General features: G+C 41.4%; 3 protein-coding genes and 1 long non-coding RNA gene across 5 annotated transcripts; 1 reads left to right on the top strand and 3 right to left on the bottom strand.

The window, feature by feature from the left end:
• The first annotated feature begins 929 nt into the window (after positions 1-929).
• Positions 930-3616, top strand: LOC119721738. Its single transcript, XM_038191704.1, has 2 exons — positions 930-1077; positions 2250-3616. Exons 1-2 carry the CDS (start codon positions 1026-1028, stop codon positions 3614-3616), a joined length of 1419 nt encoding a protein of 472 aa, XP_038047632.1. The 5' UTR covers positions 930-1025.
• Positions 3617-4669: 1053 nt separating this feature from the next.
• LOC119722003 lies at positions 4670-8712 on the bottom strand. The gene is made up of 3 exons (XM_038191976.1): positions 8319-8712; positions 7265-7345; positions 4670-6670 (listed from the first exon to the last, which is right to left on the bottom strand). The coding sequence occupies exons 1-3, from the start codon at positions 8586-8588 to the stop codon at positions 5915-5917; spliced, it is 1107 nt and encodes a 368-aa protein (XP_038047904.1). The 5' UTR covers positions 8589-8712; the 3' UTR covers positions 4670-5914.
• A 3820-nt stretch (positions 8713-12532) lies between these two features.
• LOC119722002 lies at positions 12533-14270 on the bottom strand. Its single transcript, XR_005270364.1, has 2 exons — positions 13822-14270; positions 12533-13562 (listed from the first exon to the last, which is right to left on the bottom strand). It is a non-coding gene; the product is annotated as an uncharacterized LOC119722002 (long non-coding RNA).
• A 2616-nt stretch (positions 14271-16886) lies between these two features.
• Positions 16887-19920, bottom strand: LOC119722000. Of its 2 annotated transcripts, XM_038191975.1 has the most exons (4): positions 19885-19920; positions 19383-19534; positions 18117-18569; positions 16887-17025 (listed from the first exon to the last, which is right to left on the bottom strand). In XM_038191975.1, the coding sequence occupies exons 2-3, from the start codon at positions 19524-19526 to the stop codon at positions 18354-18356; spliced, it is 360 nt and encodes a 119-aa protein (XP_038047903.1). In that variant the 5' UTR covers positions 19527-19534; positions 19885-19920; the 3' UTR covers positions 16887-17025; positions 18117-18353. The 2 variants fall into 2 exon arrangements, with proteins under 2 accessions (XP_038047903.1, XP_038047902.1); XM_038191974.1 differs by lacking the exon at positions 19885-19920 and having other exon boundaries at positions 19383-19878.
• Positions 19921-23501: the final 3581 nt, after the last annotated feature.

The raw sequence follows: 23501 nt of genomic DNA, 5'->3' as shown, positions 1-23501 counted from the left end.
TCACGCTCTGATTGGTTGGATTTTGCGTGACCAGTGACCTGCGCGTCATGACTCCGCAAGGTTTGAAATAGACTTGACTCAAGTCGGAATTGCCTTAAGTCGGTATCTTAATTTTTTTTAAAGTAGCAAAAATCACTTAGTTTACGTCTTTCCGGAAGCCCGACAAGCAGTGACAAGGTACACTTCAAGGCGCACGTTCCACTTCAGTGCCGTAAAACAATGCGCACACACTGTATGTACATTGTACAATACGCATATTATACGTACATGTACATGTGTGTGCATGTACATGTATTTCAGAGCATTGTGCACGTGTCCGAAACGGGCTTCCAGAGCTACGGCTACGTCTATTGTCAGCGCGTCCCCGCGTATTTTCAATGGGCGCGGACCTAGACCTAGCTCCACTGATCTCTATAGACGAATCCGATAGACTATGCATGGAGGGGCGCCCTCATTCGACACGGACATTGTAGGGGGCCAGTGTCGCTTAGCAATCGCGGCGGGCGCCAAATATAAACAATTTTGTACAGCGACAATTTCCAGTCTAGTTTTTATTAAGTGCGAACAAATACAAACACGCACGGTTGACTGTGAGTTCTGTATCTAATATAGTCGGTAAAACATCCAAGGGGAAACATCACACCAACTTAGAGAGGAGACAGTGAGAAGAAACTATAGTTTTAGAGGTTTATTTATTTATTTTTTATTTGTTGTTAACTTGTAAGTTGTAGGCCTAATCTGTAACGTGAGGGTAGGACCCCTACTCCCCCTAGTCCATTCCAGTTAAAAAAAAACTGCTTTCCAAAGGAGCCCTCACAAACATGACAAAGAGGTGAGAGGAAAAACCCAGCCCAGAAGCTATTCTGGGGAAAACCCATGGAATCAGGTAGGGACTGAAAACCCAATCCACATATTGGCCGAGGCGGGATTCTAACCCTGGTCACAGCGGTGGAAGGCGAGGAAAGTACCGCTACGCCAACCTGGCTCCCCCATAGTTGAGCATAAGAATTCTGCAAAAAAAAACTATGGATGCGTGGAAGGACGACGTTCGTGACTGGCCAAAGCTTGAATTTCAAGGTAAAAAACCACTGTTTACGTGGTGTTTTAGCATGTTTAGGCTAGGCCTAACGTTAACGCCAAACATCAACTTGCTTTTGGAAATCGGATGACTGTAATCACTGACATGAAACGATGATGAACTTTACTAGGTTTAGATCATTTTTAGGAAAGTGATTGATGTTGATGAAAAACAGTGTTAAGTTGTGGGCAAATTCATTGCATCAAAAGGGAACAAATAATTAGTGTAGGCCTACAGCATTTATGCATTCATGGCATTCGGACAGTGCCGCTTAATAATATTACTAGTCCTATTACAGGAACGATGTAGAAACAGTTTGGGATTCAACGGGTTTGTTGGGTTCAGGAATCGAAGCCGGTGTCAGTGGGGTGATCAGGCCATTTTAATACTCACTCTTTTGTCAGCAAATTTCTCCAAAAATTCCATTGGGCAAAGAAAAGGTCCTCAGTATTTTACCAACCAAAATGGCAGACTCAATCCATGGTCTGACTGTGTCAATTTTTTGCTGTCATATTTTTTGGGGGCTAGTATAATTCTAGTTTCACAATTTTTTAAGGAAAACATGTATGCCAAAGATTAAACAGGCATGCAGCTTTTCCAGGGTGACTGTTTAAGCCGATTTTCGGCTAACTTTGACAGATTTTTTGTAAAAAAAGAAACGAGTTTGACAGAAAATTTGACAGAACTTATTTTTTGGGCAGATTTCTGGCAGAATTCTGCAAAAATGGATATTTGACAGAAAAACAGCAAATTTGAAGAAAATGGTACATTTGTTTAAAGTAGATTCAATCTTTTCAAACAAACCCTTGCATGATGGGACAGATTGGCTGGTCTAGGTACGGAGGTTCACTAGGAACCGGATTTTGTCGTGAAGCAACCACGTTTTGCCTGAAATTTACGCAATTTCGTAACATTTTTTTGTGACAATGGATTGTTTGTAATGTAATTTGAACCTTAATTAAGGCAATACTACAACATCTGCGTGTGATTTTAAGTGTTTATAGCGCATTTCGAGCAATCTGGGAAATCTGGAAGATTTTGAATAATTTTGACAGATTTTTGAAGTGCATTTAGCAGAATTTGGTCATGACCTTACGGTCACCCTGAGCTTTTCCTCTTTCCCACTCATTGTGCCACTCAAAGTAAAATTTTATTTGAATTTTCTTCACAGATATCTATGACTACTTCATTAATGCTCCAGCATGTGATGAGCAGCCTAACCGAAACTTTCGAAGCATCAGCGAGGGTATCAACTACCTGAACTCGGGATGGGTGGGCACCATCAAGCACCGCCATCATGAGGATGGATCAACTGTCATCTTGAGGGGGACAGTGAGATTTTCACAGCAAATCTCCAGCTATCATCAAGTGGAGATCAGTGTTGACAAAGAAAATAGAACAATCAAGTCTGTGAAATGCGACTGCATTGCTTCGGAAGGGAAATGTTGTAGTCATTCAGCAGGCCTGTCCTTCAAGATAAATGAGGCATACAAGAAAGGTTTCATCGGCATCACCTGTACAGACAGACCTTGTTTGTGGAATCGGAGCACTCAAGGTAACGTGGTGCCCGACAGTGTTGAAAACATGTGCGATCCAACCTCAAAGTCCACAATGAACAGTGCTCTTGCATTTGACACGGACGAGGCACTGAAAAAGCACCTGAACAGTCCACACATGTGTGAGCTCGCGTCCATACCGGGCACAATTTTAAATCAGGTGCTGACATCTACACAAACTTGCAAACCAGCCAACAGTGATCAGCCCCTCCCTGTTCATGGACATCATGATGTCAATCTTGAATGCGAGCCTTGTCAAGAAATTTTCAACAACTACATCCTGTTGAAAGACCACGAGGCAAGAAAACTTGCCTGTCAAACACACAATCAGAACTCGGCTTTGTGGACATCGCAGAGGAAGCTCCGAATTACAAGTAGCTCAGCAGCAAGTGTCCCCAAGAAAACAGAGACAGACCCAACAAAGTGGATCATGAATCACATCAGGCCACACTTCCTTGGAAATGCGGATACTTGTCACGGGCACACATACGAAGCTACTGCAAGGGAAGCCTTTGAACATCAATTTGAAACACTTGTAGAAACCACAGGTTTAGTTGTAAACCCAGAGGAAAGTTGGCTTGGAGCAAGTCTGGATGGAATTGTTGACGACAACACAATTTTAGAAATAAAATGTCCCACTGAGAGGAAGTTGGAGCGATATGGTGTTACTGTTCGAGGACTAGTGGAAAGTGGGACTTACGATGTTCGAAGTAGAGAAGGGAAATACTTCCTTCGTCAAAGTTCAGCAGCTAGTGGTTACTACACCCAGGTACAAATTGCCATGTACTGTTCGAAGCGACCCATGTGCAAATTTATGGTTTGGTCAAAGAAAGACTACGTTATAGCAGATGTCAACTTTGACAATGAGTGGTTTGAGCAGCGTCTAGGTCAACTGCGAAAATTCTACTTCAAGCATCTTTTGCCAAAGCTTACAGATTCAATAATTTCAAGGGAACTAAAAATTGTAAAACCAAGAATCTAGATGCATGTAAGAGGCTAAAACTGAAAACAATAAATGACCACTATTATGTGTCGGGGGAAAAGATTAGTCGATACATCACACTTGTTTAGTTGAGGACTGTGTTGACTGTGACTTTATTCCATGACAATATTTAATATTCATTGATTATGATCAACTGACCTGGATAGTACTAGTTTATATGAACTATAGCTCTACTGTAAAGCTTGAACTGCTAACTGGGTACTACATGTACATTGTATATGAGACTGAAGAGGAATGTGAAACTGAACTGCTACTGAGAAAGTGTGCTATTGATGCAGAGGTTAATATACTATTCAGTATGCAATTAAAGAAAAATCTGTTAAGACACAACATTTTCACATTCTATATTGAACTATTCTGAACGAAGCAATGTTATGCTAGGTTCACACATTACCGAATTAGTTATAAATACAACAAAAATTAATCAGGAATTGAAATTGGCTCCTGAATCACCCCAACAATTTTGAACATGTTCAAATTTCAAATTAGGTTTTGTCCTTCACCGACGTTTAAACACTGTATACTCGGTGTGTTTCCTCCCGAGTGAAAGTTGGAAAAAAGTTGGTAACACACTGAGTATACGGTGTTTAAACATCGGTGAAGGGCAAAACATAATTTGATTTATATCACCCCGACGCAAAATTCCATCTTATGAATGTTCAAATTTGTCAGGGTGCTTCCTGATCTTTAACCTTACAACCAAAATCATCATGAGGCAGCCAAGAACCATCCCCGATTTACTAAAAAACTGCTATTCGTGACGATTCGGCTTAAAAATGAGGAATGTGTGAACCTAGCATTACAAATCAATTTTTTAACAGTGCCATACTGCTTAATTTGAGGGGAAAGTGACATACACACGTAATAATGTACTCAGGATATCTGGTAGAGGCCTGGAGTCCCCCTTCATTTGTGTTGGTCATTGTGTTAACTGGAATCTGTAGATTTTTTTGAGGTACATGTACCTGAGGGGGATGTGTGAGGTAACAATGAATGAAGTATCATTTTATTATAACTATTATTTATTATTATTATATATTTTTCGGGGGGGGGGGGGGGGTGTGGCAAACACGGGTGTCCGATACACTCCGAAACACACGCCAGATAAACAGTAAAATGGGGGGGGGGGGGCTGTTCAAAACCCTTAATTTTTATGTGAGGGTGTCCTGTCTTAATAAACATTCACTGTACAGTACAGTAAAATATACATGTATTGACTAAATGTTTTTTCTTTTCTTTTCCCTTTCAATTTTTTTTCTTTAATACTTGGGAGATTTAGTAAGGGGGGACAACTGGCGGGGTGGCAAGGAAGAACATTGGGGGATGCCCCTTGCCAAAGTACAAAAAAAATACTTCAGCACAAACCTGATGATGTTTAATTATGCTTGCACTGTACATGTACATGTATGACTTGAGAAGTTGAAGGTTTGCAGCCCGGTGGAAGGACAAAAGCCTATGCTTTGCAGTAGCACCATGTTCATAAAGTCTAATCGCTTTTGTGACTACTACTGTACATGTATGTGTGGTTCTGAAAAGATCATGTTTTGTTATGTGACGGGTTGGACAGAATGCTTTGTCTGTCTTCAGACTCCTGAAAATGGACAGCACACTGTCTAAAACTTTGTGTAACAAAACACATGTTGTTTTCAGAACCTACATGTAATAGCACAGTCACTAATTAGACTACATGCACATGTACATGTACTTGCTGCAACTGCAAACCATCTTTATGTCAAGCACATTCATACTTTCAAATCTTGTCATTTGTTTTGAAGATGGAAACACACATTCAAAATCAATTTCAGCAAAGTCATACATGTAAATGTACTTATTCCTCCACTGAAAAAACGTTTCCCTCCTCGTCATTAGAATCACTATCACTTGTTTCCTGGGCTCTGTCCTCATTAATTAGGCAAGGCTGTAAATTGCAAAGTCCAGCACATGTAATCAATATGTCATCTACATTTTTTACTCGCATCGGAATGATATTGGCTAAAATTTTGAAACATTTCAATCGTCTGATTGCCCTTTCAACATGAATTCTTACGTTGGCAATATGTCGTGTTTCTGTCACACTTTCCTCTGGTAGACGCCTGTCCTTGAGTCCTCTTGTGAAGGCTGGGATAGATAACTTCACACCATGTGGAAGAATATCTTCGATAGTGAAGGCACGGTCAGCTAGAACCTCGTCACCGGGGAGCAAGTGGTCCAAAAAGCCAGAGTTCTGAGAGATGAAAGTGTCACTGGCACGACCTCCAAATAATTTGGAAACATACGTCACCAAACATTTGGTGCAATGCAGTACAAGGCCTTGTAGGTATTGTGATGTTTGTAGTTAGAATAAGTTTGGGCACGTTTTCTCAAGTTCTTGGGTCTCTGAACAAAGATTTCAGTGCAGTCTATGATGCAGGTAGCCTTAGGATGACAAGACTCGAAACATTTGGGACGTATCCTGGCAAGCGTGTCACGTGATGGCCAAAATATGACATTTTCTCTCATGAATGTAGCCAAACGTGGTACCCAGAAGGAGATAATGTCACAGACTGTGGAACGAGACACTTTGAAGCGTACTCCAAGATCCCAGATCATCAGGGCTATTCTTAATCTCATCAAAACAAGCAAAAGTTGGTCTGGCACTGGTAGTTGAAATTTAGGGGTGGTAGTAAGAGTCACTACAAGCGCATTCACAAGCGCCCAGAATGATTGCACGCTAAGTCCGGTGTAAAACTTCATATCAGATTCTTGAAGATTAACTGCTGATACTTCTGGAGCCTTGACTGTTTGCGTACCTTTTGCCTTGGATTTAGTGATAGGATTAACATGTGCATAAGTATGGTCAGCTACTCTGGCATCATACCACTGTACTGATGCATCCTTCGTCTCTAATCCTGCTGTTTGTACACATGTTGATGTTCTCTCAACACCATGCGGACTCATATTTGCAACCCCTCCAGCCTTTTCTTGCACTGTCACTGCTTTTGTTGCTGTGGAAACTCTTCTCCTAGGGGGAGGCCTTCCTCTTGAGAGCTGTTTCTGTAAAAAGAAAAGTAAACCTGTACATTACATTTGTTGTTGAATCCTCAAACCCCAAGTCCAAGCCCCAAGTTTTGAAACTTTCTGTAATTTCATGCGAGCATAGGATCTTACATTGCCAAGAAATTTGAAAAAAAAAAAACGACGACCTCAACACAACAAGAAACGTACATTTGTACGAGCACAACTTTTGATTTTTCCGAGGTCACACAAAACGCTGGTATTCTGAGTCATGCACGTGCAAAATGGTAGGAGCGGATCTGTCCGGTAACCCGTACAATCATGTGCATCGAGTGTTTCTTCAGTTCTCTGGAGCATGGCGTTGTTGATGACACGTTCACGGGTCTAGGTCAGTAGGTAGCTGTGTTTTGTTATATGTAATTACAGATGTACCCAGTAAAATAGAATATTTGTATAAATTGGAGGAGTACTAGACAAGAAGAAATAAACGTTTCTTTATCAATATTTATATTTGTTGTGGGGGGGGGGGGGGGAGATGCTTCCAAGAATATTTCTCTGAAAACCAAACACAAACTCCATACTGGGAACAAAACTTGACTATTAATTTACAGGACTAGCTTGATTTAGACTTACATATGGGATATATCCCATGGCCACAGTTGGGTAAGGGTGAGCTGATGTTGGCTTCCCTTCTTCAAAATGGACAGAACATACCTGAAATAAAAAAGAAACAAACAGACAGCAGATCAGATGGTAAGTTGTGGACAAATTCTGACAAAATATTTTGGATGGGAGCAACCCATGCAACACAAACCTTTTTGTACGGGGCCGAAGCACTCAACAAACATGCAAAACATACATTAAAAATAAATTTGATTGCACTTGTCTTTACACTGGCATTTTATTAAACAGTGGCAACTGTGTACATGTATCTATGGACCCAGTTCCCTATAGGGAAAAAAATCCACTTTAAAATTATTAGACCGACCAAACTAGTTTGTGACATTAGGAAATAGGAATAAACCGGTACTCCATAGATAGAGGGCAATGTTTTGAATGTTTGAAGGGAAATTGGGGGGTTAAATGAAAATGACAGTGCAGTGACAACACGCAACCCGAAAATAAAGATGGCGATCACTGCGCGATGTACCGTGAACACAAACAGCACTGAATTGCTAGGCACCAACTGGCAGAAAACCGTGCAGAAAAATTGTGATTTCTACCCCAAGAAACTCAGTTCAGAATTACAAAAACCTAGAATTGAGAGAAGTCCGCTCTTGATTGAAAACGTCATTTTGGAGCAACAACAAACATCTATGAGTATATGACACTAATTTGATCAAAACTAAACAGGGGCCCTACACTACACGATTGCCCCCCCCCCATTTTTTTTTAAAACAATTAAATACATTAATTTCCCAGGCTATATTCATACTATTAGTAGTACCGTATTAGTAATATAAATAAAAAATGGGGGACATAATTTAAAACTCAAGCCACTGTCACTGAGTGGCAAAGACGCACCTCTACAAGGCCTACCACACAAATTAAAAGCTGATTTAGGCCTACCCGTAAACCCATGTCCCAAATTACTGGATACCATTCCAACAATCATGACCAAACATGAAGTATGAATTGAAGTACCGTCTGATGAATTACACAGTCCTTCCCTGAAAAAGGAACTTACAGTGCTGTATTTTGAAGGTCTGAAGTCCTTTCGGTTGATATTCCTCACCCACTGCTTTCGATTGGCTGCGGAATTGGCGTTGGAACAGTTGGGGAAACGATGCATTTTGTACGGCTGTAAACACACACAATATTCGTGCGTTTCTGATGCATGCAATTCGCATGCTGCAAGCTTCCATTTTCTCAGCTTTTTGCTTGTATTTTTGCAGCCAACGACGACACAGTGTTTTCCTGATCCTTCGTTATTCTTCTTCGTTGTTTCTTTAGCCATAATGTTTTCAAGAATCCCGATAAAAGCCTAAAATTGGAGCTCGATACGCATGGTTCCAGTTCGTTCACTGTTGCCACTTACATGACTTACACGTACACAAGCCCGTCGTTTAGCGGTTTTTAAAAATGGCCCTCGGAATGGCAAATGCAACAGCGCCGCCAACGACAAAGGTAACAAAATTGTCTCCGTTGGATTCGTCTATATAAAGACTGGATAGCTAATACAGAGCCGCACAATGTACGAATTTGACGCCATATTGGTGAGACCGGCTGGTGATCTACAAAGGACAAGATGCCGTTTTTATAGACGGCATGATTTCTTTTGTAACGTCGCGGTTCACTTGACTTATATTTTGACCACCACCACTGACCAAGGTTAACTACAATTTTTCTAACGTCGTGGTTACTAAAATGCCGCAAATATAACTTTTTCGGCGTTTTGAAATAATAATCACTACGGAAATGTGTCCCTTTTAGAACATCATAATATGTGTACGTGACCAAAATGCGCGTCAACTGTTGATACAACGCGCGCGTATTTACGCGTAGAACGTTCGTATTATACGCGGCCATCTTTGTGAGACGGGGCGAATTGGTCAATATGCAAAGTCTACTGTGTGAATGTTGTATGCATATCCGCTATCCAGTCTTTATATAGAGATCAGTGCCTAGCTCTAGACAGTTGATTCGGACGCAGCCTAAAATTAGCAATGCCCGATCCAGTAAGCACCGCCCCATGGTATTCTGACCAATCACAGCCGTGATTTATGTCCGAAATGCGTGCATAAAAGTCCGACATGCGTGCACGCGCGTATGATGCGCGCGGCAGGAAAATGCAGTGAGGCATTGGAGAGGAGCACGTGCTAATTTGCCCAGTGCGCAGTGGGAGGGCTCACTGGATCGGTCCATTCCGACTTGATCAATCTGCCATCAGCACCCCCCCCCCCCCCCCCCCTCGCCAAGGGCGGATCCAGAACATAATTTTTGGGGGGCCCAAAAAAAATTTTGGTCCCCCCAAAAAGTGGGTCTAAAAAATTACGGCGTGGGGTTCGGGGCCCGCTAGGGCCCCGAAATATTTTTGGATTCTAGATGCTCTGTGGTGCGATCTGAGGCAATTTCTGACCACTTTAACCAATTTTTTTGGAGGAAAAGATGGTGGTGAACTCATTGCCTGCCTTTATTGCGATGTCACATTAAAAAAAAAAAAAAATTGGTTTCGTTTTGGGGGGGGGCCATGGCCCCCTTTGCCCCCCCCCCCCCCCCCCCCCCTGGATCCGCCCTTGCCCCTCGCGTGCGCGCGCCTGTATTATAAAAATGGCCCAAGAAGATCACCAATAAAGAACTGTACAGGAGAACCAACGAGATCCCTTGGAGTACTGCCATTATACCCGAAGACGTCTTAGGTGGACAGGCCATCACCTGAGACTACCCGAGGAAGCTCCTGCCAAGCAAGCACTTCTAGGCAATCCGCAAGAACAAGCTACCAAGAGGGGGACAACGAACCACGTGGCTGAAGAGAGTAAACAAGGACCCGACAACCACGGGGGTCAACATCAAGGATCGATGCACGTGGCACGTGGCATCAGACAGAGAACAGTGGAGAACACTTACAGAGTGCGCGATGTCAGATCAACTTGACGTAAGCGCCTAGATGAGATAATGAAACACCGTCTCTATGCATATGCAGCAACATCGCATGACCAATCAAAGTAACCAATTTTTTAAGACTCATTTAATATTTTCAGTAGGTATGGAAGGCTGGATATAACAATCTGCAAAAGTTTTAAAAACGTAATCTTAATTTGTAGATTTCAAACACACTATATTTGGATGATAATGCTAACTTGATCAGCTGCTCTTGGATGGAATTGATACAGAACATGACATTCAAATGTAATTCAAAACAAAAGGGAATTTTATTGGGGTTTAGTAACCTGTAAAAGATGTTGAGATTCAATGATACGCGCTTCGTGTTGTGCGACCCATCAGAGCCGTTTCAAAGCATTCGAACGTACGCGTGCCTGTCCCTGTTTCTACTCCTCACCATGGGATGTGTGTGCGTTCTCCGCGAAACTTTGGCTGCGCAAATACACGCAGACAACGCTGATTGCGCGTTAGGAATAATATCAAAACAACCTGCGCGCGTTTTTAAGAATAAAAACGCTCATTACCTGAAATACTGTGAAGTATGAAGCCCGGGAAGGGACAGGGTGGAATTTTTTTTGGCATTTGCTAATTCGTTCGCACGAATTACTAATTCGTTCGCACGAATTGCTAATTCGTTCCCACGAATTGCTATTTCGTTCGCACGAATTCCTAATTCGTTCGCACGAATTACTAATTCGTGCGACTGAATTACTAATTCGTGCGAACGAATTAACAAACTCCACGAATTACGAATAGGAATTCGTGCGAACGAATTACTAATTCGTTCGAACGAATCACTAATTCGTTCCCACGAATTACTAATTCGTTCCCACGATTGGATACCGCAATTGGCTAGTAATGGATTTTTATCGTGTACTTGGTGTTGTTATTCACAACGTGCAGTACGTGTTTTCGCGATCATTCGTCCACGCCTTCTCGAAAATATTAATTTCCTTTCCAGTTTGTTAATATTAATATATGAAATGTGATACTGCATATTGTTTCGTTAAGATCGTAACAGTTTAATTGAATAAACATCGTGTTTTCGTAACTCACGCCATGCTCGCGCTGCTACGAATTGACTCTGTCTTCACCCCAGACACCCCATACAAAAACAAACGCTAATGTAATGCAGATGCAGGCACCAGACTATTCCTCATTTGCATACGTGTGCAAAAATCTTGCACATGCAAATGATCCAATACCAGGGTGAGAGAGCAGGTAGTGATGGGCGCGTACTGCTCGACACCCTGGGTACGAGGTTGCTATAGTCCATCATTTGCAGCCATCCGAAAAGTAACTGGCGTAATTATTGTTGAAAAACAAACTTGGTTGAAAGATATGAACTAAACTCCCTGTGAAATTATTCTTTCTGGGAAGCTGTCAAGAAGGCATTTCCAACGGTGATTCTTAAGAAGCACTGCAGGAAAATCTTAAATTAGTAGCTCGCCCAGCTAACACATTCACGTTGTAACAACGTTGCAAAAAGGTCACGTTTTCGTGGCGGCAACGTTCAGAAAATTACGTTGCGGCAACGTAAAAATGTCGACTCGCGTGCACGTTGCCACAAGGCTATTACACAACGTTTAAATGATGTTATAAAAATGTCAATGAAACATTTATTACAACGTTTTTAGTACACGATCCTGCAACCCTCCAGCAACGTAATTGTCACCTTTATACAACGTCTTGGCACGTAAATGCAACATGATTAAGACATGATTACCACCATGACGGAACGTTACTGCAACTTAATGACGACTTAAAATATACATTTATACAACCTTGTGGGGACATGATTACACCATGATTGGCACGTTACTGCAACTTGTATTGGGATGTTCCTGCAACCTTATAGGCACGTTACGACAACTCTTTTGCCACGTTAATGCAACTTGTTGGACATAACTACAACCTGATAGGCACGTTTCTACAACCTTTATGGGGACGTTCCTACAACTTTATGGGCACGTCAGGGCAACTTTTTGGCCACGTTAATGCAGCTTGTAGGACACATTATTGCAACTTCATGGCCACGATGTGGGGACGTTTCTACAACCTTAATTGTTAGCACGTCAATGACTCATTACAGACGTTACTGCAACTAAGTCCACAAGTTCCAGTAACTTTGTGGGCACCTCACAACTTTTCAAAAACTTTCACGCAACTTATTGGATACATCACTGCAACTTTGTGGGGACCTTTTAGCAACATTGTTCCTGGCACGGTTAATTAACGAAACTAATCGTGCAACGACGATATACCTGTCTGCAAACAATAAAAAAAAATTAACCATCAGACTTACTGTTTCTACATTTATTACAAAGAATGTATCCGGTGAATGCATGGAAGCAAACCTTCGTCAATCATTATTATTACAAAGCTAGTATAAATCTGATATAACAGTACAATGTCGCTTTCAGTTCGCCTATTTAAAAATAACACATTAAAGCCTCTTGTGTCAGATTTTGTTTATATAATTATACATGTATTCATCTTCAGCAAGGATGGGCACAAGTCTATTTATATGCATATATTAACCTTTAGCAAGGATTTAAATGTCCTGAAATTGCTAAGCTGGGTAGGCGTACATCTCCGGGTGACTACTAGTTATGCCAGAAGTAACTTTAACGTAAAATATTATTCTAAAGGGCAACGTGGGACTGAGTTTTCTGACAACATATTTTATGTTTTCCGTTCATTTTTGAGTTTCATCCCGAAAACACAATTGGTTTTTAAACATTGCTATCTTAGTAATTCAAAAGTTACACAATTTGAACGAACTTTGTCAACAAAAATATCAGGACGATTTTACTATTGGCAAGTAAGTTTATATAATTTAACTGTTTGCGTTCTCATTGGAGTCAATCCCATATCCGTTTAGAATCGATTATACAATGAAAAGGGACATCATGAACCAGTCTACTTGCATAGTGGATCTGCGCGGCCTAAAATGATAAAACCTCCTATTTTTCTCCAATATACAATGCTCCCTCCCCCCCCCCCCAACAAAAAGAAATAATAATATGTAACCGGGGAGAGCGAAATTTAGTTAGTTAAAAATGTGGCACTCTCCTTTCAACCGAGGGGTTCCACTAAAAACTGATTTGGGTGGAGCGAAGTTTCTGTTTGTCTCAAGAATATCAAATGGTTTATTTACAGCACAAATATGAGACAATATATATACAAATTATCAAGTACAGTATTTACAAAAAGAATTATATTAGGAACTTTGGTGAGTATATAAAAACAGAACTTTGTTGGGTCTATAAAAACGACAGTCAAAAAGGGACAATAGGGTGGTGAACTGTCACTCCAAGGATGGTATCTGAAATGCATAAAAACAATACATGACTAATGAATTATGGGAATAACTTCCAGATCCAAATACAGTATTAACGATATTTAATTTCAAAGAAATTTGGGAAAAACTGGTTTCCTTATTTGTAAATCAAAGAAAACTTTTTTTATAAGTACATCAGTCAGTGAAGAGAATGTTGCATAAAAATGACTGTTGCATAAAAAGATTCAGGCATAAACAGCTTCAGTCATAAAAGAGTTAAATATCAGACAAGGGATTTACTCACCACTTGGGATGGTCTACGCTCATGCCTACTCCGTGTCCGATGTTAAAATCGATGTAGAAGCAGCAAAAATATTGTAAAATGCAATGCCGGCAACGCCGGATATAAAATTATATTGCTGCTATCGGGGAGCCGCACCCAAAACTTGCAGAAAAAGTGGAGTGTGCAATGCTCGCTGTAAATGCTGGTCGCAAAGCAGGAGCAGAACCAGGCAGATAGATGTCAACCCAAAGCAGAGTTGGAACGGAATCAACAATATTTTGGACCTAGCCCTACAAGAAAACTATACCGAAACGCCCGGAATGTCAGCTATTCCTCTTAAACAAAGCGCGGTGGAATGTAAAACTCGCATGCTCGATACGCCCATCGCATAGTTGATCAAAATTCTAGGCGGCGCGCGCTGTAAAAAGAGTTTAGTTGGCCGCGAGAGGGCCCTAGGCAAAAAGCATGATCGCAATGGCTGCTCACATGTAAAATGACATAAAAACGAAGTTACAAAAGTTATGAAATGAATGCTGGAGTACATGGAGTAAGGAACCTGTCGGGTAAAAGTAAGTACTGAAACCCGACCTGGTTACAAATACTTTCTCCATTACCATTAATTAGTCATTGGGGCTTCACCTTATATTTCTTTGGTTCTCATTTTTTAATCGACCCGATTTTGGGATATGTTTTTCCGCCGACAATTTCCAAAACCCCATTCACAGACGATTATTTTTTTTCCATATTAAAAAACAAAGAATATTGCATTCGAGCAACTAGCTCTGTGTTATTCTGAAATGTTATTTAAATTGAATATCATATTTTTTTCTCGACTTGAAAATTACCGCTTACGGAAATCAGAGGAAGAAAGACAGATGAGAATGTTGCCTCTCATTATAATATTGCTGCCACTACAACTAAATTGTTAATGAGATGCTTCGTCCAGACATTACTGTAAGTCGTCTATAATTGGCCAAAATGTTTTTTTTTAAATCTTATTCAGTGATATCAAATCATGATAAACTTATTGCATCATTTAGTTTACCATCTTTACGAGTGCAACTTTAGTTCAGATTGTTATTCCTTTTGACTGACCGACCAGGCTTCATATAAGGGCAAATAAAAATAATTATGAGAACCATGGAGATAAATAGAGAAGCCCTGATAGGCCTACAAGAAAACAAATTTTGAAGAGCACGAACGATGCACTTATTTTCAAGCAAAAGATGCAGTGTCGTTATTCATCATCTGCAGGGTTTGCAGCAGTGTTGTAGTCGAGGCCACAACCTCCGAGGCCGAGGCCAAGGCCGAGGCCACAACCTTCGAGGCCAAGGCCGAGGCCGAGGCCACAACCGCGAGGCCAAGGCCAAGGCCGAGGCCAACACCTCCGAGGCCAAGGCCGAGGCCGAGGCCAGCTATCAAAACACGTAATAAAATATAAATCACTAAAACAAGGATAAGATTATGTTGGAGTTTTAACATCTTTTTAGTTGAATTCACTGAGTTTTGGAGTGCCTGGCTTATAAATTTACAGCTTGCAATGGGTTTCCTCTTGTAGGGAGTCCGGCGAATTTTATTTTTTAAAGAAAGAAATCTCAAGTTTTGTATCACTGAAAGAAAATTACACAACAAAATCAATGACGTTTAAATCAGGCTCATAGGTGTTTGCCCTTTGAGATACAACAATTTAAATGGCCAAATTTTGAGTTTCTATTCTGTAAGATTTACATCATTTACTTTTAGCATGTTTTATAAATCTTATTTTCAAAACCTATCAAAATGCTTAATATCATAGGAATCCCCATTAAATAAACAACAACTTGATTTTTGAATCAGGTTTTTACCACTCATAACCAAAAAGTTACGACCGCCCCCCCCTGACCTTCGCACTGTCCAGGCGCGCGCCGAGCAAACACCGCGATGCGACAAGACAATGCCAGACGGCCCGCCGTTACGCACGGGCAAAGCATAGTTCCAATCCCGCTTCACACAACGGGATAAGTGTCCACGCATTATCACTGTTAATACCGCGGTACCAGACAAAGTCTGTCAATGGCCAATCCCGCTCCAAACAACACGGCAACACGGAACATGCGTGCATGATATCACTCAGTTCATCAAAATGACCATGAATTCTCGGATCATCCGATTTGAATCCAACTTGGCTTCAAAGTATTTTAAGATCATGGCAAGAGGTAGGGAGTCCAGAGGTTTTGGCCGTATATCTGTAACCACGCAAAATTAGTCGATTTCAAACCGTGCTTATACATGTAATAAGTATCAACATGGCTCTAAAAATACACAAAAAAAATTCCTGGTACCACGAGGAATACTGACTCCTATTATTAAAACATTCATTCAGAACTTTGCATTCATTTGGATGGAAAAACGAACTTTGAAATCGCGCTTTCCATATCATATCGACCATTTGCGCCAAACATTACCGTGTGAGCCGGAACTTTCAAATCACCGTGTAAAAATAAAGTCTACTTTGATAAATCGTAATTGTTTTTATCATATCTTTATGAAAAAAAATGGTACGGACTAGTACACTGGATTGTACCCAGAAAGTTCAGACTTTTACTGAAACAGTGGCCTATAAAAAGAAATGATTAAGCTTGCCGCACCTTGTTTGCCGCAAATCATTTTTAAAGGTCGGGGTACAGAGGCGAAACGAGAAAATTATTTTTGTACAACACTGCAACCAGACTAGTCTACTACCACATGTTTTGTACGCAAATGGATTGGTGCCAGACTTATGTAGTCTGGCACGCGGTAACAGTTATAACGCTTGCACGCACGTGGAAAGCTGAAGCGCAGGCTAGGCGAAGATGCTACGTACGTGAGTACATTCAATGCAACCATTTCCAGTTCATTCGTGCGTACATTGTATGCGTTCGTTTCATGGAACCCACTGCGGCAGAATCTCAAGGATTTGATACGGTAAAAAATTAATTAATTAGAATAGAAAACACATCAAAATGGGCGGCCTCGAGCCGGCCTCGACCGATTCGCCGAGGCCGGAAGGCTCCGAGGCCGAGGCCAAGGCCGAGGCCTTGCACCCTGAGGCCAAGGCCGAGGCCGAGGCCATGAAAATCGGCCTCGAGGCCGGCCTCGAGGCCGAGGCCGGCCTCGAGACCTCCAACACTGGTTTGCAGGGTCGACAGGGTCTACAGGGTCGGCGGGCTGAACAGCGTTGGCAGGGTCAACAGGGTTGGCAGGATTCTGCACACACACAAAATAGAAAAAAATTAATGTAAAGATTTTTCCAGATGGTGGACAACCGATGATGACCAACCGACTTATTTTTGGATTATCTGTCACTTGTTTTTGGATCATTATTGTGCATGAGAAGGTAAACAAAATGTACTGACATTTCATTTTTGTGTTCCGCAAGCGTACTGCGATTAATGCTTCAAAGGCAACTCTAATAAAGAGTACACTTTCTGCAAACAACTTCCAGTGCCGGTACAAGTTTGTATATCTTGGATAGATATTACACTGTTGTCTTCAGCCATTTGTGTGAAGTCGACATTACGATGACTTTGCCTTATATAAAAGAGTTGTTTTCTTACTCTGTAGGCCAAGGCCTACTTGTTAATTTAACAGGCAACTTAATATTTGGTATTCTGTGGTATCCTTGACTCCCAAAGAGCGGGTTTTTTAATATATAAGGAAATTTCACAAACTGAGACACTTCAGTTGTTGATGCCATTAAATGCAGATGGTTTTTCTCTTTCGCGTGAATTGTGAACAGTTACAAACTTTGATGTCGTGAAAATCTTGCTGTGAATCATGGCAGGTGTAGCTAGCTAGGCCTATTTCGGATTGAATGGTTGTATATACTCACACGACACGTAGGCCTAATTGAGTATCAAGGTTTAAAACCCACCGCACACGAGAGCTATGTGCTGAACAAAAACTCATTCAAGGCTGTTTGCTCAGCAAAATATGTAGCTCACAATATATCACTGTGTGGGGTGAATTTTTGCCGAGTTTTCTTTTGCGATGCCGTGAGGCAAATATCTATCCTGTTTGGGTTTGGTTTTTTTGCCTTGCAAGGCAAAAAAGTCACTGTGTGCAGGCAACCAAAGCCACGTGCTGAGCCAAATGAATTGAAATCACGTACTCCGTACACATGATTTTATGATATTGTTGTGCAATTCTTCTAAAGCCTGTTGGCGTTTCTCCCCATTTTTGAAATCATGCGACCGACGAACAAGAATAATGTGCTGTCAATGGCAAGTTATTAATTTTTTTTTTGGCTCAACACATAGCTCTGGTGAGCGGTGGACTTGAGGGATGGTGGAATATACCCAATTTGCCAGGAAATTCAACTGTAGGCTGGATATCCTAATCCCTCCTGCCTTGGCTAGCGGTTTAAACCTTGACAAGCTGCTGCCGTTGACTGCCGGCCAGTAGAGGGCCGTTTTCACGTCCAGCTCTCGCAGATGCATCAGGGAACTGACAAGACTACGGCAGATGAGATTCTTGAGCATCTTTTCTAGGTAGGCCTGGGGGTAGTCACCGTCCTTTTGGATCCTGAGCCTGTATCACCGGGCCCAGGCCATGACGGTGTCCGGAAACTGCTCCATGAAGTCCCCGTAAATGAAGAGGGTTAGAGGGAGCCAGGTGGGGTAGGCCTGGAGGGAGGAGATGACCTTATGGGCCCGCTTGTGGTTCATGCCGATGGCTACGGCTAAAGAGACTGAACCTGGCTGGCAGAGGGAGTAGATCTCACCAGCCGTGCCTGGCGTGTTGAGTGGGATCTGTGGTAGGCATAAACAGGGAGAAATTTAATGATGTAGTTGTGTCATTCAAACGTCCTCACAAGTCCACCACAAGCCCATCACACGTCCTCTAATATCAAGTCAAGTAACAAGCTATTCAAATGGATAACTTGGACAGAAGCAGTTTTTGTTTAATTGTTTTGTGAAATGCCTTGTGATTTACATTTGACCGGATTTGTGGTTGACTCAACTACTTCACTAGAAATTCGTACATTGTGTAAAAAAAAGTCCTATTTTTCATCCTGAATAACTTTGTTGTTTACAGATCATGTAAACAAGGCATGACAAATTTAATGGACTGAGTTTCATCAACTTTTTGCAAGAGAGTCAGATTTAAACGCCATACAAAAATAATACCCACTCTCAGAATGTCGATACAGCACTGGAGACGGTGGGGGAAGGCGCGTGCTACAGCCGAAAGCTTCACGAAGGAACGTAGGATTTCCCCTGATGTCATTGCACATCGCCTCGATCATGAGGATTGAGGAGGTGTGCAATGACATCAGGGGTGATCCTGTCTCCAGCGCTGTATCAACATTGGAGGACGCCGAAGCAAAAGTGGCAGATTCTGAAAGTGAGTAATTGTTTTCAAATGGCGTTTACATCTCACCCTCTTGCACAAAGCTCATGAAACTCACTCCATAAAATCTGTCATGCCTTGTTTACATGATCTGAACATTTGGTTTAATTCTATTGGTAAACAAGAGAGTTATTTAGTATAAAAAGCAATGATGGGCGTGGGATTTGCAGGGTGGTTGTGAGCAATACATCGATAAAGTTGGAAAAACATACTTCAGGCGGGTGGAGTTTCTTGAAGTCGCTGTATGTGTGCCTGTCTGCCTCCCATTCCTTCAGTATGAAACCTGCCTCTCCGATGTCAAGGACAAGCTGGTTCTTGCTCTTCTGTGACAAACCCATGGGCTGGCTGATACTCATCGTACAACCTGCAAAGGTATCATATAGACAAATTATCACTGCTTTTTCGCAGCTTCTTCCCGCATACTCTCCATCTGTTGAATTTCTTGTCAGAATCATATGTTTTACTCAGGTGGCTTTAAGTCTTGAGGTCGGCGAATTTAAATAAAAAGCAGTGTTTTAGTCAGACAAGTATAGTCTCATCTGAACACGTCATCACTTCACATGCACTGAGGCCTCTGTCAATGAAAAAAGCATTGTGTCAGTTATATGGTACAGAAAAAACCTCATGATGGAGTTTAGTCTGCACAGTTGTTGGCACAATGCATTCTTCATTGAAAGGAGATGTCGGGGGTACTAAAATTTACAAGTACTTAACTTTTAAATCAACGAAAACTGCCCGTCATCTTCTGCACCAGAGACCCTCATCTTCTTCTTCATGGACCAGCACAGGACACAAGTACAAAAAGACAAAAAAGATACTGCAAAAAAAAAAAAGAACAATGTAAATACCAGTCACAAATGTACATCTTTCAAAATTCCACATAAATAACACATACAAATACAAAGAAAGAGTTCATTTCCAGCAAGACGCGATGCTATTTCGTTACACTTTTCATGCGGCGCGCACTCAAATTTCGACTTGTTGTCATACAATAAAGCTCCCAAAATATAAGAACTTTCAGTTGCACAATTTTCAGAAAAAAAAGACTGCCAAATATAGGCAGGACTATGTTAATATCAGTCACAAATGTACATCTTTCAAAATTCAACACATACATAAAAAACACATACACATGCAAAGAAAGAGTTCACTTCCAGCCAGACGCGATGCTATGATTTCGTTATGCTCTTCATGCTGCGCCCACTCAATTTCGACTTGTTGGAGACAATAAAGCTCCCAAAATATCAGAAGTTTCAGTCGCACAATTTCAGACATTTTGCGCAAGTGTTCCAAATGGCAAGATCGCGGGTTTCGGAAATAAACTCTTAGACTTCAACACAGAGAGAAGGGCCCACACTACATCAAACAAAACAACACGGTTGTCCTGCCCCCAGATCTGAAAAGAGGACAGTGATCCAACTTTTCAGACCCGAGTTCAAGAGGGGGTAAAATTTACAACTACTTAACTTTGAAATCGACGAAAGCTGCCCGTCATCTTCTTCACCAGCGATCCTCATCTTCTTCCTCATGGACCTGCACAGGACACACGGACAAAAAGACAGAAAAAAAAGACTGCCAAATATAGGCAGGACTATGTTAATATCAGTCACAAATGTACATCTTTCAAAATTCAACACATACATAAATAACACATACACATGCAAAGAAAGAGTTCACTTCCAGCCAGACGCGATGCTATGATTTCGTTATGCTCTTCATGCTGCGCCCACTCAATTTCGACGACTTGGAGACAATAAAGCTCCCCGAATATCAGAATTTTCAGTCACACAATTTCAGACATTTTGAGCAAGTGTTCCAAAATGGCAAGATAGCGGGTTTCGGAAATAAACTCTTAGACTTCAACACAGAGACAAGGGCCCACACTACATCAAACAAAACACCCAGTTGTCCTGCCCCAAGATCTGAAAAGAGGACAGTGATCCAACTTTTCAGACCCGAGTTCAAGAAAGGGTAAAATTTACAACTACTTAACTTTGAAATCGACGAAAGCTGCCCGTCATCTTCTTCACCAGCGACCCTCATCTTCTTCCTCATGGACCTGCACAGGACACACGGACAAAAAGACAGAAAAAAAAGACTGCCAAATATAGGCAGGACTATGTTAACATCAGTCACAAATGTACATCTTTCAAAATTCAACAAATACATAAATCACACATACACATGCAAAGAAAGAGTTCACTTCCAGCCAGACGTGATGCTATGATTTCGTTATGCTTTTCATGCTGCGCCCACTCAATTTCGACTTGTTGGAGACAATAAAGCTCCCAAAATATCAGAATTTTCAGTCGCACAATTTCAGACATTTTGCGCAAGTGTTCCAAATGGCAAGATCACGGGTTTCGGAAATAAACTCTTAGACTTCAACACAGAGAGAAGGGCCCACACTACATCAAACAAAACAACACGGTTGTCCTGCCCCCAGATCTGAAAAGAGGACAGTGATCCAACTTTTCAGACCCGAGTTCAAGAGGGGGTAAAATTTACAACTACTTAACTTTTAAATCGACGAAAGCTGCCCGTCATCTTCTTCACCAGCGACCCTCATCTTCTTCTCATGGCCTGCACAGGACACACGGACAAAAAGACAGAAAAAAAGACTGCCAAATATAGGCAGGACTATGTTAATATCAGTCACAAATGTACATCTTTTCAAAATTCAACACATACATAAATAACACATACACATGCAAAGAAAGAGTTCACTTCCAGCCAGACGCGATGCTATGATTTCGTTATGCTCTTCATGCTGCGCCCACTGATTTCGACGACTTGGAGACAATAAAGCTCCCCGAATATCAGAATTTTCAGTCACACAATTTCAGACATTTTGAGCAAGTGTTCCAAATGGCAAGATAGCGGGTTTCGGAAATAAACTCTTAGACTTCAACACAGAGACAAGGGCCCACACTACATCAAAAAAACAACACGGTTGTCCTGCCCCAAGATCTGAAAAGAGGACAGTGATCCAACTTTTCAGACCCGAGTTCAAGAAAAGGGTAAAATTTACAACTACTTAACTTGAAATCGACGAAAGCTGCCCGTCATCTTCTTCACCAGCGACCCTCATCTTCTTCCTCATGGACGCACAGGACACAGACACGGACAAAAAGACAGAAAAAAAAAGACTGCCAAATATAGGCAGGACTATGTTAACATCAGTCACAAATGTACATCTTTCAAAATTCAACACATACATAAATCACACATACACATGCAAAGAAGAGAGTTCACTTCCAGCCAGACGCGATGCTATGATTTCGTTATGCTTTTCATGCTGCGCCCACTCAATTTCGACTTGTTGGAGACAATAAAGCTGCCAAAATATCAGAATTTTCAGTCGCACAATTTCAGACATTTTGCACAAGTGTTCCAAATGGCAAGATCGCGGGTTTCGGAAATAAACTCTTAGACTTCAACACAGAGACAAGGGCCCCAAACTACATCAAACAAAAACAACACGGTTGTCCTGCCCCCAGATCTGAAAAGAGGACAGTGATCCAACTTTTCAGACCCGAGTTCAAGAGGGGGTAACATTTACACCACTACTTAACTTTGAAATCGACGAAAGCTGCCCGTCATCTTCTTCACCAGCGACCCTCATCTTCTTCCTCATGACCTGCACAGGACACACCGTACACGACAAAAAGACAGAAAAAAAAGACTGCCAAATATAGGCAGGACTATGTTAACATCAGTCACAAATGTACATCTTTCAAAATTCAACACATACATAAATAACACATACACATGCAAAGAGAGTTTCACTTCCAGCCAGACGCGATGCTATGATTTCGTTATGCTTTTCATGCTGCGCCCACTCAATTTCGACTTGTTGGAGACAATAAAGCTCCCAAAATATAAGAATTTTCAGTCGCACAATTTCAGACATTTTGCGCAAGTGTTCCAAATGGCAAGATCGCGGGTTTCGGAAATAAACTCTTAGACTTCAACACAGAGACAAGGGCCCACACTACATCAAACAAAACAACACGGTTGTCCTGCCCCCAGATCTGAAAGAGGACAGTGATCCAACTTTTCAGACCTGAGTTCAAGAGGGAGTAAAATTTACAACTACTTAACTTTTAAATCGACGAAAGCTGCCCGTCATCTTCTTCACCAGCGACCCTCATCTTCTTCCTCATGGACCTGCACAGGACACACGGACAAAAAGACAGAAAAAAAAGACTGCCAAATATAGGCAGGACTATGTTAATATCAGTCACAAATGTACATCTTTCAAAATTCAACACACATACATAAATAACACATACACATGCAAAGAAGAGTTCACTTCCAGCCAGACGCGA

The sequence above is a fragment of the Patiria miniata genome, unplaced genomic scaffold (assembly GCF_015706575.1).
Source record: "Patiria miniata isolate m_02_andy unplaced genomic scaffold, ASM1570657v1 HiC_scaffold_14, whole genome shotgun sequence".
In the NCBI taxonomy this organism is placed as follows: Eukaryota; Metazoa; Echinodermata; class Asteroidea; order Valvatida; family Asterinidae; genus Patiria; species Patiria miniata.
Note: the sequence above shows the minus strand (reverse complement) of the source record. Positions and strands in the feature narration are given on the sequence as shown.